Here is a 17,626-nt window from a genome sequence, read left to right on the forward strand (position 1 = left end):
GCCCAGCCAAGTGCTGCTGCTAGCTGCCGTGGCTGTGGGAGGCCTGGGCTGCATCCCAGAGAATGAAGGCCTAGCTCTGTGGCTGAGACTCTCAGGGGGTGCAGGGCTGCAGGGACCTTGGTGATCATCAAGCTCAATGTCCCCATTGTCTAGTGGAGGATATTAAAGGCCAAAGAGGCCCGGCAACCTGGATCTTGTCACAGTGCAATATGGGGACAGAGATGTGCTAGGCCCCTGAGTGATTTCTGCCACCCCAAGCTCCTTGTGCCTGGACTGGAAGATTCCAAAGTCTGACTTCCACCCTTTCCAACTGGATCCTATTGTTTGGTTTCCCCAGGGAAGAAGCTGGCTCCTTAGTTTATTATTGTTTTTAATTTCAGATGAAGAGGAACTGGTATCTCTGATGAAAATACTATCACTGTCCCCACTCTATAGATGAGAAAACTGAGGCTCAGAGATATGAAGCCCCAGGTCTCACAGCCAGTACATGGCAGTGGTGGGTTCCAGCTGGCTTTATCACATTGCATAGGCCAGGCTGTGCTGGGAGAGCTCAGTCTGTCTCATGCCTGAGGTCGGGCAATGTAGGCAGTGGCCAGAGGTAAAGCCGGGAGCATATGGGCAAAGTAAAACTGGAGGCTCGAATCGGTTCTGCAAAACCTCTCCTTCATTACCAACCAGCAGGATCCAGCACTGAGCTGAGCCCTGGTGTAGAAGCATCCGCCTCCACCAGCACTCTGCAGGAGGGGACAGAGAGGGGTGGGCGGCGCCCACCAGGCTTCAAGGTCTGAGATGAATGGAGGAAGCACTCAGTCTGGAGGAAAACATAATCAGGCCCTTGACTTCGGGTTCAAGTGGCCCTTCTAACCATCACGGAGTCCACGGGAAGAACCGGCGTCTCAGGAGGGGCTCTTTCCTTGTTCCAGGCTCCAGGTCCCCTCTCACTCCAGGCCTGTTGCCCCTCCCTGATGTCTTGACTTTCAAAGACCTCAAAAGACCCGGCTTGAGAGGCAGAGCTGCTCCCCCAGGCCACCTGTTTATGGAAAAGGAAACTGAGGTCTGAAAATGACTCATCCAAGTCCTATAACTTACAGGTGGCAAAATCAGGACACAAAAGTAAATCTCACCCTAAACCTGCCTCCTAACCACTGAGCTAGCAGGTCCGGCACTCACTGACTCCCATCCAGCCTGAGCCCCTCCCCACCCCCAATACGCCTTGGTGAGGTCCCAGGTTCTCTCTGAAGCGAACCACCCCCATGCAGCCCGGCCTTGGCAGACCCTCCTCCAACCTTCTCTAATATGCGGCCCAGGGTGTATTCGGTTACATGAAACTCTTTGCTGGGACAGGATCCTCCAACCTTCTGTCCCAGCCCAAGCCTTCGCCCCAGCCCTGAGCTATCCCTTGTTATCAGTCTCATCTTTCCCCCTGTAAGCAGGAGCTACTTCTGCCAGGCCAGAGGCCTGAGGGCTCCGATGGCCCATCAGGTGGCATCTGGGCTGCACAGCCCTTGCTGGGAGCCCAGTGTGCCCACCCGCCTGGACATGTTTGCCGCTTGGCAGGACCGAGTGACCCAGTTTCCCCAACAGGGAAGCTGATCCAGCGAGGGCTGCGCAGCTTGGCATCTGCGCGTCTCTGCTGTCCTCTGCTGGTCACTGAGCGGGAGGCTGGAGAGCACAGGCCGTCCCAGCAGGGGTTCACTGTGGGGAATTGCCTCTCAGGCTTGTAAATGTTTGCTGAATTAACTGAATGAGTGAGTGGATTGTGTACAAGTCACAAGCTCTGGGGCCTAAAGCCTCGGAAGAAACAGGGACTGCCCTTGGCAAAACAGTTACTTTGGCCAAGCTGAGCCTGGGTTCCCTCTAGCCTCCCCCTTGGGAGTCCTTTTCTTCCTTCCTGTGTGCTCCCTCCCTCAAGGCATGCAGCCTTCCTAGGAAGCTCTAGAGTTTCCCAGGCTCAAGCCTACTAGTTCCTCCCTTCCTACCTCATTATAGTCTCCTCTACCACATCCTCATTGAGTGCTCTCAAGTCTCTGCTTGAATGCCTCTAGTGACAGGGAACTCACTAGCTCTCAGAGTAGCCTTTTCCACTTCCCAAGAGCTGTAATCAAAAGTATGGTCTTTCTTTTGACACTAAATCTGCCCCTTATCATTTTCACTCAGAGACCCAGTTCTTGCCTCCTGGGTGAGTCATTCAGAAGTCTGACCTGTCTACTTTGTGACACAGAGGTCAAGCCAAAGCTGCTTCGGTGGTAGCTTCTGGCAGTGCGCTCTGGACTGCCTTTCCCTCCCCCCAAAGCAGTAAGGAATCTCCAAGGAGCAAGCTGACCCAGTGGAGCACTCCTGCCTAGGTGTGCTCTGGGTGTCAGAAAGCCATGTCCAGGTTCCTTACCCTCCGAGGCCAAGAAAACAGCTTCTCTCCCTCCTCTGACAATGGCTGGAATGCTGCCTCTCCAGACAAAAGTAATTGCTCACTGTAATTTCCCTTGGCATTTGGGCAACATTTTATCGCCATTAATTAGTTAGATGTACACAGCTCCCTGTGAGTCCAAGAAGGATCTCTGGCTCTGTTTTGGGGGTTGGGAGCAAAGGGATGGAGAGTAGGACCTCAGGCTATCTCTCAAGCCAGAGTAGTGCTGGCTCACAGGCCCTGCTCCCTCCCCAGACCCAGCAGAGCGAGCGCTGGTCCTTGGCGTGGGTTTCCCCTTTTGTCTCCCTCAGAAAGACAATGAGGCGGTGGTTTCCTACACCATTCATTCTGCTCTGGTGATGGAAATTGAAACCAGTACAGTCTCTACGTTAACCAGAGACTCTGGTCAATGGATTCCCAAGCATCTCGAGCTCTGACTAGAAATACATGTGTCTCCACCCCTGTGCTGAACACCCTGGGGGAAAGGCATGCCTCCATTCCTTGCCTCAAAGAATTCGAAACCGGGCTGAGGTGGAATGAGGCAAATTAAAGTATGTGAGATAATCAGAGGGTAAGTCAAGTGAAGAGCGTGTGGAATGGAGTTTGCTGAAGGTCAAATGATACGACTTGAAATTGAGCCTGGAAGCACCAAAGAGAAGGCATGCCACGGGTGCTGAGATAGAAGAGGCGAGGGTACTGGTGAATGGGGGACTCTGGGACAGGCTGCCCACTGTCCCTCAGGGAAGGAATTGTTCCAGTTCCTGGGGGTGGACACCAGCCGCTTCAGGGCATTCCTCTACTGCAGAGGGCTGCTTCACCCAAGGTCATGTTCCTTCCTATGGGGAAAATTCTGCTTTAGACTTGAGTTCAAATTGACAACAAGACTTCCAAGTGGAGCTAGCTTGTGGGCAGTTGTGTATCTAAAACAAGAGAGTAAATAAGAGGTCGATTTGGGAGTGATGTCAAACTGTATCTTTCAAAGATGGCCACAAGGAGATCTCCCATCCCATGTGCTCTCTGCATTGTGACCAGGCCACGACCCCCATCAAGAAGTAGAGTCTAATTCCATGCCCCACCCTCTTGAACCTGGGCAGATTTGTGACTGCTTTGACCAAGACACAATGAAAGTTAGGTTGTGTGACTTCTGAGGTTAGGTCAGAAAAGGCCATGTAGCTTCTGTCTGGTTCTCTGGGAATGAAGGCAGATGCCATATGAAGTCTGCCGACCCTCAGATGACTCTGCTGGAGAGTCTGTGGGTAGCAGATGACAGCCAATGTGAACTGCCAACCATGTGAGTGACCCATCTTGGATAACCAGCCCGGATGAGATGACTAAAGCTCCAGCCAACATCTGACTGCAACAACATGAGAGGCCTCAAGCTTTCATTGTCCGGTGGAGCCCCTTTCAAATTCCTGATTGGCAATTGTTTCAAGCACTGGGGTCACTTGTTAGGTAGTCATAGTAAGGGGAACAAGCATCATTAGCTATAAATATGTAGCTATATATATTTGTATATAACATATTTACATATATAAAAATATAGCTATAGCTATCTATTTCTATCTGGCTTCTATTCTGTTTCTCTGGAGAACCCTGACTAATACAAGTGGAGCTAGGAATTTGCTTTTTAAAATATGGTCCCCAAGTTATTTTATTTTATTTTATTTTTTAAATATATCTTTATTGATTTCAGAGAGAGGAAGGGAGAGGGAGAGAGAGATAGAAACATCAATGATGAGAGAGTCATTGATCGGCTGCAGCCCGCAACCCGGGCTTGTGCCCTGACCGGCAATCGAACCCTGATCGCCTGGATCCTAGGTGGATGCTCAACCGCTGAGCCACGCCCGGCTGGGCTGATCCCCAAGTTAGTTTATTTTGATGCTAGTTGGCAAACCGTAACCTACAGGATACAGTTCTTCACAACCCAATCCTCCACTCCCCTCTTGTTAAACATAAAAATCTCTCCACTCCCCTTAAAAGGACGATGGCTCTGCTGCAGAACCTCTGCACCCTCTGTATTTATCTACCAGCCTTCCTAGTTTGAGCTTTAATTCCTGTAATTTATAGTATAAAAACAACAATTCGCATTCTTGATAAATAAATCTGTAAAATTAAAGTTGCAAATGAATAATTTATGTAATGTGCTTTTTAAATATGCATGTGCATAAAATTTATAAATACTAACTGGAGGAAAGAATTTCTCTTTCAGATAAGCATTATCTCCATCACTGCCCTTTCCTCGCCTCCAGAGACTCTGATCCTCTGCCCCGACAAGCTGAACCCCATGATTTCAGCCAGTAGAGCTCCCTGAAGTCAGACTAGGGAATCTTTTTGTTCTTTTGACGAATATTTATTGAAATTTAGCATGTGCCAGGCACTGTCCTATGCTACATACCCAAACTTCCAGAGAGAAGCAATTGATCCCTTGTCTGAGGGCACAGCCCCTGAGTTTGTACTTCCAGTGAAGCCTCATTATTCTGTGATATGTTGCCTCCTTCGCTAGACCGTGCGGCTTCTTAGGTCAGGGATTCTGTGTTGTTCATCTTTGTATCGGTCATTGGCACCGTGCCCGACCTAGTAGGAACTCAATTAATGTTGATGAATGAGCTCATAAACGAATGATGATAGCCCAGTGTCTGGCACATCACAGATGATCAATAAATATTGGTTGAAATGCAATTGAATTGCATGTGCAGGGTGCAGAAACAAGGGCAGGGAGAATTGCGAGAAGGAGGGGTTGTGAACGCCGTTAGAAACATACTGAAAGATCAAGGAGGGTGAACACTGGGTGTGGGGGGAAGAAAATATTGGAGTTGACAAAAAGAAAGTTAATGTGAAATCCTAGCCATTGACAAAGTATTTACCACAAAACCAGTAAAGTGCAGATCAGTATTTACTTCCCCTCAGAGTGTTGGTGGTACCTCCTTAAACCCAGTTAATGAGTAAGCTTCTTTGAACTCTGTGGTTTAATATGCCACTAATTCACTAATTAGCTAGTGTCAGTGCCCACACATTAGCTATCAAGCTTACACAGCTTCTCCTCACACTTGACTTTGAAGTCTGACCATACAATTATCCTTTCGATGAAAAGATGGGACCACTAGCTGAGGTGTTAGCATCTCGAAGACTTGTTCTTCGAACACGCATTTATCACGCTACAAGCTGTGCTGAGGGTCCATTATTCAGCTAATGGGGCGGCTTCTATTTGTGACCCTTGGAATTGTCTAGGCCATTTGTTCTAAAATGTTCCCCATCAAAGTACTGTAGCTGTTCACAACAAAAGGGGGGGGGAGAATGGATATTGATTAGGCAACAGGCATTGTCGCCCATAATATGTAAGGATGACTTCAAATCAAATGCTTTTTACAGACTGGAAAAAACAAAAGCAAGACAAAACAAAGCCTTTGAGAGTACACATAATCTTCTTCTTAAATGAAATATTTGTAAAACATACTGGGTTTCTGAGCCTCAGTTTCCCTACCTCAAACATAGGAGATTATAAGCCTATCTACCTCCTGGGGTTGTTTTGAGGGTAAAGTGAGCTAATGTGAGGAAAGTTTTAGCAGACTGCCTGGTATGTAGTATGTGCTCAATAAAGCCTGGCTTTTATTTTTATCTATTTAAAAAAATATATTTTTTATTAATCTCATTGGGAAGGTGGGGGTGGGGGAGTGGGTGGGGAGAGATTAACCCAAGAATTTATATGCGTGTATGTGTAACCCATGGGCACAGACAAGAGTGTGGTGAAGGACTGGGGGGGAAGGTGCAGGGGGGAGGGGATCAAGGGGGAAAAAGGGGGATATCTGTAATTCTTTTAACAATAAAGATAAATTTAAATATATATACTTTATTGATTTCAAAGAGAGGAAGGGAGAGGAAGAGAGAGATAGAAACGTCAATGATAAGAGAGAGTCATCAATTGGCTGCCTCCTGCACGCCCCCTACCAGGGATTGAGCTCGCAACCCAGGCATGTGCCCTGACCTGGAATCAGACCATGCTCTTCTGGGGCCTAGGTCGGTGCTCAACCGCTGAGCCACGCCTGGCCGGGTGGGCTAAAATAATACTTTTAAGGTGTGTGGGTATGCATGTGCATACACACATGCACATTCACATACGAACACAGACCCAAGCACACACACATACATAAATTCTTTCAAATTCCTTTAAAAGACAGCGGTACTTCGGTTTTCTAATGTAATCCGTTCCGGAAGACCGTTCGAGTTCTGAAATGTTCAAAAACCGAGGGGTCAACAGCTGACAGCCGGGCCTCAGGATCTTGCCCTCAGCGGAAGCCGCGGGGCATGTTCAACTTCGGAGGCGTGTTCCAAAACCAAAGCATTTACTCCCCGGTCTACGGCGTTCATAAACCGAAATGTTCGTCCACGGAGACGTTTGAAAACCGAGGCACCACTATGTTCTTTAAAGTTCTTAAAGCAAAACAAGGAATTTCTAAATACCAGACTCAGGATGGTAGCTACCTATGGGGTACGCAGTGGATAAAGGAGGAGGATCTAGGTAGATGAATATTATCAATAACTTTCTATTTCTTGGATTGTGTGGCAGGTTTGTAGATATTCACTACGTTCTTGATAAATAAATGAAAGTTTAAAGGTCCATGGATGAACTATGGAGATTGTGTGTCATGAACTAAGAATTATGATTAAGCCAATTCTATGTACTCAGGTGCAAAGAGAAAATATGTTAGTAATAGCAAACATTTACATAATGTTTACCATGTGCCAGACTCTATTCTAAGCTCTGTGTATGTTTTATCTCATTTAATCCTCCCAGTGAAGAGATTCTATGGTTATTCCCATTTTATAGACAAGAAAACCATGGCCCAGAGCGATTAACAGCAGAAGCTGCGATTTTAATCTAGGCTGGCTGGTTCGAGTCCATGCTCTTAACCACTGCCCTTTAAGAAGGCTGGATAAATGAAAGAGATAATTAGGTCTTAGTCACCTCAGAGAAGTTACAGCAGGGTGCTTTCTGTAATAATACTCAAGGATGGACCGAATGCATAGCTCTGAAGTACATACTAGAAACCACTGGATTGTACACTTTAACTGGGTGAACTTTATGGTATGTAAATTACATATTAATAAGGCTGTTAAAAAGACTCCACAAACCACAAATAAGCGACTTTACAATGCAAACTGTGTCCTAAAGGATGGTTGGCTATTTTAGGGATTTATTTTATGCCTGTGAGTAAAATACACATTTTTAATTTATTTTTTGCAGACCAAACAAACAAACCTCACTATCAGGAGACCATTCATTTAATGAAGGAATAGAACATTTTAATGCACTGTTATGGGTGGGAAAATTTTTTCAATTCCCAGCTTTAGGCCTTTTTGTATCTACCAGGAAATTGAATAGCTCTCAGCTCCCAAGATACTTTTGCTATTGCAATTATAATTGTGTGTGTATTGAGGATCCACAAACAGTAAAACCTAGGAAAACTTACTGATACATCCTTTTAGTTTTCTCCCATGTGCATAGCTTTTGTTTTTGCTTTTTCCTTTTAAATTCAAAATACTTAAAGGGGGTAGAGAAAGCACTTCATATAGAAAGCTAGTTGTGGCCGGTCTCCCCCTGGGCTGTCCTCTAGGGCCTCTGAGCTGCTCCAAGGGGCCAACACTGACCCCAAAACGGGTGATGGCAGCTTTTCCTCAACACACTTAAAAAAAAAAAAAAAAGTTTTTATTGATTTTTAGAGAGGAAGGGAAAGGTAGAGAGAGAGAAACATCGATGAGAGAGGAGCATTGATGGGCTGCCTCCTGCTCGGCCCCCACGTTTTGATCTCGGTTATCGCCAAACACTTCGCACAGGTGTTCTGTCCTCTAACACTGTTAAGGGCTCCGGAAAGCATGCAAGTTGGGTTTTGAGGCTCATAATGACTGAGGCAGCCCAAAGACGTGGATTTAGAGACCGCAAGGTGACTGTGCCACAGGCTTCTACTCTGTGATAGCCCGGGGGTGGGGGTGGGGGTGCAAGAAGCCACAGAAGAGACACGCGACGCATCTGCACGGAGTGTACATTTCTCTCGATGGTCGGGCGGGGAGGAGCATCTATAAAAAACAAACAGCTCCATCACGGCGACTACAAACCCCCAATCCACGTGAGCCCGTTAGCTACAGACACGCCCGCCGACGGCGAGCTGCGCGTCCGTCACTCCCCTCGGTTACCCGGGCACTCGGGCGGGAGCTGGGGGCGCGGCTGCGCCCCGCCCGGCCGGGGCGTTAACGTGACCCGGGGCTCGCGAACCGTGAACTCCAGGCCGGCCCGCGGGCGTCGTTCTCTCGTGCGTGGCGTGGGGCTCTTTCTGGCTGTTCACGCATCGGCCAGAGGGACTAAGATGGTGTCCGCCGGGCACCCGCAGAACGGCCTCCAGCAGGATGTGCGGGGCCGGCCGCCGGAGGGGGTGAGGGGACAGAAGTTTCGCTCTCCCACGGCCGAAGCACAGCACGCCACGCTGCCTGACAGAACAAATGTCTGCGGGCGGGACGCCGAGCGCGCGGAGAGGCGGGGCGCGGCCTGGTCACCATCTCGCGACGGCTAAGTGACGTCGCACAGCAATCGCGTGTTCCGCTCTTTCACCTTCAGTCCACTCCCTCAGTACGAGAGCTACCCCTTTAAGCGAGTGATGGACAGTTATTCCAGCCTATCAACTTCCCCAGCACCACCCAATCAGATTTAAACTTCTCTCAGCCGCCGGAGGAGTTGGAAAAAGGGGGTCTCGCGCGCGCGAGACCGCTGTGAGGGGCCAGAGGAGCTGGCCCGACCTCCCAAATAGTGGGTTAAAGGACGGGGTCGAAAACCAATAAAAGGGGTGAGGAGGTGGGACCATCGCTTTCAGTGACCACGAAGTACCGTTACAGGGCACACTTTCGGTCCAATCAACGCCTCCAGACTTTGGCTCAGGTGACCACAGAGTGCGAGGGGCGGAGCTACCGTCTGGCGCGAGGAACCGTTAAGATGGACAACGAATGTAACCAATGAGGTACTCCGACTGAGGCGTTGGAAACCCAATAACAGTGGTCGGGCGGGCGCCTGCCCGGAGCGCGGGGAGATGTAAAGACAGACAAGTAGTTTTCCCAATGATACTGTAGACGAGAGGAGCTACTTGGCCAATGGAGACTGCGGGGCGGGACCCTGTGCAGCGGCGAAGTCCAAGATGGCGGCATGCGGTTCCGCTGTGTGAAACCAGCGCGGAGCGGCGGGTTAATCGGCTCCGCGGAGACGACCTCCGGCGACCCGCAACAATGAAGGGAAAAGAGCGCTCTCCAGTCAAGTCCAAGCGCTCCCGTGGTGGTGAGGATTCGACTTCTCGCGGGGAGCGGAGCAAGAAGTTAGGGGGCTCTGGCGGCAGCAATGGGAGCAGCAGCGGAAAGACCGACAGCGGCGGCGGGTCGCGGCGCAGCCTCCACCTCGACAAGTCCAGCAGCCGAGGTGGCAGCCGCGAGTATGACACTGGCGGGGGCAGTTCCAGTAGCCGCTTGCATAGTTACAGTTCCCCAAGCGCTAAAAATTCCTCTGGCGGGGGCGAGTCGCGCAGCAGCTCCCGAGGTGGAGGCGGGGAGTCACGTTCCTCTGGGGCCGCCTCCTCAGCGCCTGACGGCGGGGAGTACAAGACGCTGAAGATCAGCGAGTTGGGGTCCCAGCTGAGTGACGAAGCGGTGGAGGACGGACTGTTCCACGAGTTCAAACGCTTCGGTGATGTAAGTGTCAAAATCAGCCATCTCTCGGGTTCTGGCGGCGGGGATGAGCGCGTAGCCTTTGTGAACTTCCGGCGGTCAGAGGACGCGCGGGCGGCCAAGCATGCCAGAGGCCGCCTGGTGCTCTACGACCGGCCCCTGAAGATAGAAGCCGTGTACGTGAGCCGGCGCCGCAGCCGCTCCCCTTTAGACAAAGATACTTACCCTCCGTCATCCAGCGTGGTCGGGGCCTCCGTAGGAGGTCACCGGCACCCTCCGGGAGGAGGTGGTGGAGGCCAGAGATCGCTTTCCCCTGGTGGGGCGGCCTTGGGATACAGAGACTACCGTTTGCAGCAGTTGGCTCTTGGCCGCCTGCCCCCTCCCCCTCCGCCACCATTGCCCCGGGACCTGGAGAGAGAGCGAGACTACCCGTTCTATGAGCGAGTGCGCCCAGCCTACAATCTTGAGCCAAGGGTGGGAGCTGGAGCAGGTGCTGCCGCTTTCAGAGAAGTGGATGAGATCTCACCGGAGGATGATCAGCGAGCTAACAGGACGCTTTTCTTGGGCAACCTAGACATCACTGTGACAGAGAGTGATCTGAGAAGGGCTTTTGATCGCTTTGGAGTCATTACAGAAGTAGACATCAAGAGGCCTTCTCGGGGCCAGACCAGTACCTATGGCTTTCTCAAATTTGAGAACCTGGATATGTCTCACCGGGCCAAACTAGCAATGTCTGGCAAGATTATAATTCGAAATCCTATCAAAATTGGTTATGGTAAAGCTACACCCACCACCCGCCTCTGGGTCGGTGGCCTGGGACCTTGGGTGCCTCTTGCTGCCCTGGCACGAGAATTTGACCGATTTGGCACCATCCGCACCATAGACTACCGCAAAGGTGATAGTTGGGCATATATCCAGTATGAAAGCCTAGATGCAGCTCATGCTGCCTGGACCCATATGCGGGGCTTTCCACTTGGTGGCCCAGATCGTCGCCTTAGAGTGGACTTTGCAGACACAGAACATAGGTACCAGCAGCAGTATCTGCAGCCTCTGCCCTTAACTCATTATGACCTGGTGACAGATACTTTTGGACATCGGGCACCTGACCCTTTGAGGGGTGGGCGGGATAGGACACCACCCTTACTATACAGAGACCGTGATAGGGACCTTTATACTGACTCTGATTGGGTGCCACCCCCACCCCCAGTCCGCGAACGCAGCACTCGGACTGCCCCTACTTCTGTGCCTGCTTATGAGCCACTGGACAGCCTGGATCGCAGGCGGGATGGCTGGTCCTTGGATCGGGACAGAGGTGATCGAGATCTGCCCAGCAGCAGAGACCAGCCTAGAAAGCGAAGACTGCCAGAGGACAGTGGGGGACGGCACCTGGATAGGTCCCCTGAGAGTGACCGTCCACGGAAACGTCACTGTGCTCCTTCTCCTGACCGCAGTCCAGACTTGAGCAGTAGCCGGGACCGCTACAACAGTGACAATGACCGATCTTCCCGTCTTCTTCTCTTGGAAAGGCCTTCTCCAATCAAAGACAGACGAGGTAGTTTGGAGAAAAGCCAGGGTGACAAGCGAGACCGCAAAAACTCTGTGTCACTTGAACGCGATAGGAAGCATCGGACAGCTGCTTCCACTGAGGGAAAAAGCCCTCTGAAAAAAGAAGACCGGTCTGACGGGAGTGCAGCCAGCACCAGCACTGCTTCCTCGAAGCTGAAGCCCCCTTCCCAGAAACAGGATGGCGGGACAGCCCCTGCTGCAGCAGCCTCTCCCAAGCTCTGTTTGGCCTGGCAGGGCATGCTCCTGTTGAAGAACAGCAACTTTCCTTCCAACATGCATCTGTTGCAGGGTGACCTCCAAGTGGCTAGTAGTCTTCTTGTGGAGGGCTCCAGTGGAGGCAAAGTAGCCCAGCTCAAGATCACTCAGCGTCTCCGTTTGGACCAGCCCAAGTTGGATGAAGTAACTCGTCGCATCAAGGTGGCAGGGCCCAATGGCTATGCCATTCTTCTGGCTGTGCCTGGAAGTTCTGACAGCAGATCCTCTTCCTCGGCCACATCAGACACTGCCACCTCTACTCAGAGGCCACTTAGGAACCTGGTGTCCTATTTAAAGCAAAAGCAGGCCGCTGGGGTGATCAGCCTTCCTGTGGGGGGCAACAAAGACAAGGAGAACACCGGGGTCCTTCACGCCTTCCCACCCTGTGAGTTCTCCCAGCAGTTCCTGGATTCTCCTGCCAAGGCACTGGCCAAATCTGAAGAAGATTACCTGGTCATGATCATTGTCCGTGGTGCGTCCTAAAGTCCATGTATAACTTGTATTTACTACTCTGACATGGTTCCTGTTTTGTGATGTATGATGGGATACAGCATTAGGTGAAATTTTCTTTTTAATTAGTTGTTTAGCTGTAGCTTTTTTCTTTTTATATTTTTATAAATCTCTTTGAAATGGACATAAGGACAGTTTAGTTACTAAGTGAAAGGGATGCCCTGAAGGTAGCAGGCAGATGGATTTACTTTAATTAGCAGTTCCCACTCTTATGAGTAACTTTTTTCCTCCTCTTTGATTTTTTCCTTTTTTAACCTTAAGCTTAAAAAAAATCCTCAAAGTTACAAAACCAAAAATTTAAAAGGTCAAAATTTGAAGGAAAGTGCCCATTGACTATATAAAGATGGTAATAACACCTAAAAATGGCTTGATTGGTATGTACGTAAATAATTTCTGTACCAGGAATGTTATTTGTGTGAAAAATTTGATCAGGGACCTCAAAAGTATAAGCTGGTAAATTGTATAGTAATGTAATTATTTTAATCAGGTATTTGAGTATTTCTCTTAAAATACACGGTTTATTCCCAGAGAGTTTGCTTTAACATACTCATTTTTATCATTCTTGAGTTCTGTATCCCCTATATGCACTTTTGGTTTGTAGCTGTAACTGTTCAGTAAAAATTGAGGGGTATGTTACAAACCATGTCTTATGCAAGTGAGTAGGTGCTTTTAAAATCAGAATTCTTTGGTCAGTTATTGGTGTGTGGGTTGTTTTTACTGACTTTTTTAGAGAGGTGTAGCAGGTACAGTTCTAATTGTGCATATTTCAAAACTTAAGTGTTTTTCATCAAAGATGAGTTTTTGTTTTTGTATTCATTCAAATTCCTGATTTCAGTAATAGAAAGAAGAGTTGTCTGCAGGCTCATAAGTCATCTTTTGTTTCTGTGGGCATTAATCGGCCATATATAGATTGCAGAGTTTTTTCAAGTCATCGTGAAATGCCTTTGACATACTCTTAAAATTTTGCTTGTATTTTTATTTTCATATTTAAGCAGCAGTGATGACATTACATTGTTGAAAATGTTTTGAATATCTTTGAAATCTTGTGTTTAGTATTTTCACTGGTGTCCATCTACAGAGAATTGAAATGTCAGTGTAGGAAAACTCTTTTTTATTGTTTTATTTTCCCAGACATCTGGAATTAATTCAAAATAACCCACCCTCATGGTTTTTTTCAAAGCTGAAGATTATATCGACTTCTGGTTCTTAACAGTAATGGATGATTTTTTTTGTCTTTTTTCCCCCCATCTATCCTTTAGCCCCAACTCCTGGTTTCTCAGGTCATTAGTATATTCCCGTGCCCCCCTACTCCCCCAATTTAAATACTGAGGACTTTAGCTAAGGCCCTTGATATTTAATTATGATTAGAAACTTTAGGACCTTTTGGATCATGGTCATGTTTCTATTCTGTGAAAGTGACTTATTGAAAGCCTGGCTGAACCCAACTGTTTTCTTTCTGTTATCAAAGCTGGTAGTTTAAAATAGCACCAATAATAACCCAGGGAAATGTCATGTAAATTTTTATTTTCCATTATGACAGGTGTCTAATGCATGTCAGCATGAAAGCCTCATCACTGCTGTGTCTTTTTTTTTTCTATTATGCATTCATAAATTGTTTTAGATTTAGAGGTTTTTGTGTTTTTTTGTTTTTAAACTGGAAAAACTAGTCATTTTGAGAGAAGGAAAGTGCTAGGCTAGGAGCACAAAGGCCTTTGGTTAGCCTCTAGGGAAAATACCTAACGTTCTACAGTTAAGGCTATGGGTGCTTTTTGCTTTTAAAATGCCGAGCTTGGCATGGTAATATGGCGTAGATACCTGTTCAGAAACTAATGCAGTTGTGCAGTCTGCATACATGGGGTCAAAGTACAGTTTGGCTAGATACATTTTTCCAGTTTAAATCTCACTAACCATTAACTTTTGAATATCTTTTGATAAGATGGCTGGGCAAATAATTTTGCTCTTTTAAGAGAGTGAAGTCCATGACATCTAATAATCCAAAGTGTGTGTGGTTTTTTCCCTTTTTTATTTTACTTTTTTTAATTGGTTCTTGCTCCATGTTTGTTTGAGTCATTACTTGACATTGCAGCTTTGTTAGATCTGGGAAATTTGTGCTTCAATGTTTTAGAAATAATGGCTTAATACCATTTCTAAACGTATGTATTATAAATAACTAATTATGTTTAGTATGGTGCTTACCTACAGAGTGCCATCATTCAGATGAATCTCTTATTTGTGATGCCCATTCAGTTGTGCAGTTTTATAATATTGGTGAACTGTTGACTTAAACCTTCAGAATGGAATGAAAGCAAAAGTCTAAAACTGGTTCTGATGCTGATTAGTCAGAATTTCATAATCTCAGCATTGGATGTTCTTTATAACAACCAATTTTTTTCTTTTTCTTATGCTTAAAAAAAATACTTGTTTAGTTGCTGTTTCTGGAACTCGGTTCAAATGAATGGAAAGAAAATTTCTTTAATGTATCATTTAATGACTTATTAAGTATTACTGGTGAAAAACATCACACTAATTAAGACTTTTGGATCACTACTTCAAAGCTTATGGAAAATTAAGCAAGCCTTCAGCTCCTAGCCAATTTTTAAATATTATTTTGTTGGTTGTAACTGGGATTCTTAGAGTTTTCGACACAGAAGTTTAAATTCCTGGTTTAAGATGTATACTTTGACTCTTAGCATAGAGAGACTTCCCTTTAAGGATTACATCTTAAAATATCCATACTCTGGCTGGTATAAGCTTTTGTCACATTTTGAAGGTAATATATTCTGGCCCTTCTTAACTGGATCATTTGAGGTACAGTAGTAAAAGTAAGGTGTGTGTTTGTTGCTTTCAGAGTCAAACACTGTTTAGGTTTATTTTCAAACTTTTATGAGCGGGTTTTCACTGACATTAGCTTTTTAAAAAAATTTTAAATCCACTGTTTTTAGTGAAATTGCTCATTATTGTAGGTATAGTTTGAATTGCAGTTTGGGTCCATATAGGAACCATTCACCAAAAACTCTGTGGTAACAGAATTAGGACATCCTCTTGAGAAGAGGGCCTTTATGACTTTTCATGTGAAAAAAACTTTTGGAGAGAATTTCTGGACTTTTTTTTCTGTCTCTGCCATAGTGCATGGTTTTGAGATAGATAGGAGTTAGGTATTAGAACAATCAGAGAAGTGGATGTGACCCTTAATGTTAACATTCTGGTTATAGTGATATCCCTAAGGGGAGAAAATGATTTCAGGTAACCACAGTGAACTGTCCAGCTTAATGAAAAGTTTTATATGTGTGATTTAAACAGCACTGCAAAGTAAAAGTCCAAAAGTGTTCTTTGGCTGTTTAGCAGTGGTTTGTATGAGTGTTTTCTTAAAATAACAGCTGCTGTCTTTGGTAACACAGATGAAGGTGGATTTTTAAATGGCTTTGTATTTTGACCCCTTTCTATAATGGAGCAGTTCTGTATTGCTCCATATGAATTATAGGATGAAAATAGAGGGGGTAAAAGTTTGACTAAACTTAACCTTTTTACAGTTTCATTTTTTTAAGTTATATGTAGAATATATTGATTATAGGTTGATTATAAACTTGCTGTCTTCTGAATTTTTTCCAATGTTTTACTCAGTTACATGAGTATAAAGGATATTTTCAGTCCTATAATCTTCACTTAATTGCAGTCTTTTAAAAAAATCCACCCTATTCTACTTGTTATTTGTCTTTTCATACAGTAAATTCATTTCAAGGTTTGTGCCAATGGGTATTATTGGTGCTTTTTGAGGTCAAGGTGGACTATCCAGGAAGGTCTTGTTAATGTTATGTTCATCTATGATGGCATAGGGAAAATATATATATTTTTAATATTGTAAACATTTTTACTGAATAACCTTTTTTTCCCTCCTGCAAGCAAAGCTGGTGAACAGTGGATGAAGATACGGAAATCAAAGCTCTAATGGACCTTTTCGAAGAGAAGTTGTGGCTTATGTGGAGTTTACATGGGCCTCTTGATGGAAGAAAGCTAATCTGTTTAGTATTTGTGCATTTTACTAAAATGGCAGCTTAAAGTTGTGTATCTGCTATTGTGATGCCAATGCCGGTGTTTTAAGTGGAAAAAAATGACCTCTTGCTTTGTGCTGTGTACACAAGATTTCTGGAAAAGTAAAGAAAAACCCTTTTTATGGCTCACACAGCTTAAAAGTAGCTGTCACTCAAACGTGCGCTCACAGTTGAGCTGCTTTTGTTTTATTCTAAATAAATTGTTTCTTTTGAGGAAAATGTTTTTCTGCCTGGAAGTGAATTGACGGCAAACCTTTGACCCCTTTGTTTGCAGCTGAGGCGTTACTTACTGCTGCTCAGATCTTGTATGTCTTGAGCAAGAAGCAGGGAGACCATCATTTTGACTTATCGCGGTGTGTCAATTCTGAAGGATCACTAGTGTTACTGTGACCCCCTTTGTTTGCAGTGAAGGGGATCATTTGCTTCTCTGTCCTCAACTTGATGAGGAAATGGTGCTGTTGGCTGGCACACAAGAAGCCGGGGCAAGCACCGTAAGCCTCACCACAGTGCACGAGTCGGGGGCTTTGCTGGTTTGAAGAGCCGGAGTTGCTGAAATTTAAGTTTTGCTTTATTTTGTTCACCCGTCACGTTTGGCCTTAGTTTCATTTTTAATTTGAAGAAAAGTTTGCAATTGCTTTATCTTGCACTTAACATTTGCACCAAATTGCCAAAAGAAGGCGAATGCTCCGTTTGCTTTTTAAATGTTAATGATGATGTTAATAAAGCCTTTCCTGACACAGTTGAGGAGCTCCTCCGTCTCCTGGGGCTTCTCACCAGAGGTATGCAGTGATGGGTTTAGTTCTGAATGGATGAAGAGTTCCTGAGAGCTAGCGTTTGTAATTAGAACCGTCACTTGGTATCTGTGCCTTATTTGACCTGTGGTTCCACATGCCTTGGATGTGCATGCACCGTGACGGTTTCGTAGGTACGAACGCACACTCAGGCCCAGTCACCTCGGTTGGTAGTACAGATTGTGAGGAAAAAATGGAGGCATCCTTAAGGAGGAAAAAAGTGTTTGCCTTTAGTTCCTGCATTATCCTGCACAGGGGTCCTGAGCTTTGGAAGCTGTTCCCAGTACAGGAGAACAACTCCCCTGTTTGCAGCAGGAGACTTCGGTGCACAGTGACAACGCTGGAGTTCAAGA

The 17,626-nt window shown here is 46.3% G+C and overlaps 1 protein-coding gene across 2 annotated transcripts; it reads left to right on the plus strand.

The window, feature by feature from the left end:
* Nucleotides 1–9,538: 9,538 nt before the first annotated feature.
* Nucleotides 9,539–17,212, plus strand: RBM15 (RNA binding motif protein 15). 2 transcript variants are annotated; one of them, XM_016223396.2, is made up of 2 exons: nt 9,539–12,395; nt 16,334–17,212. In XM_016223396.2, exons 1-2 carry the CDS (start codon nt 9,539–9,541, stop codon nt 16,354–16,356), a joined length of 2,880 nt encoding a protein of 959 aa, XP_016078882.1. In that variant the 3' UTR covers nt 16,357–17,212. The 2 variants fall into 2 exon arrangements, with proteins under 2 accessions (XP_016078882.1, XP_016078881.1); XM_016223395.2 differs by having other exon boundaries at nt 16,339–17,212.
* Nucleotides 17,213–17,626: the final 414 nt, after the last annotated feature.

The sequence above is a fragment of the Miniopterus natalensis genome, chromosome 19 (assembly GCF_054644295.1).
Source record: "Miniopterus natalensis isolate mMinNat1 chromosome 19, mMinNat1.hap1, whole genome shotgun sequence".
Taxonomy (NCBI): Eukaryota; Metazoa; Chordata; class Mammalia; order Chiroptera; family Miniopteridae; genus Miniopterus; species Miniopterus natalensis.

Excerpts from the sequence above, each read along its gene's own strand:
- RBM15 (XM_016223395.2), top strand. The coding sequence starts at position 9,539 with ATGGAGACTGCGGGGCGGGACCCTGTGCAGCGGCGAAGTCCAAGATGG. Across the intron at positions 12,396-16,338 it reads GGTCATGATCATTGTCCGTG|CTGGTGAACAGTGGATGAAG; the intron begins GTGCGTCCTAAA and ends CTGCAAGCAAAG.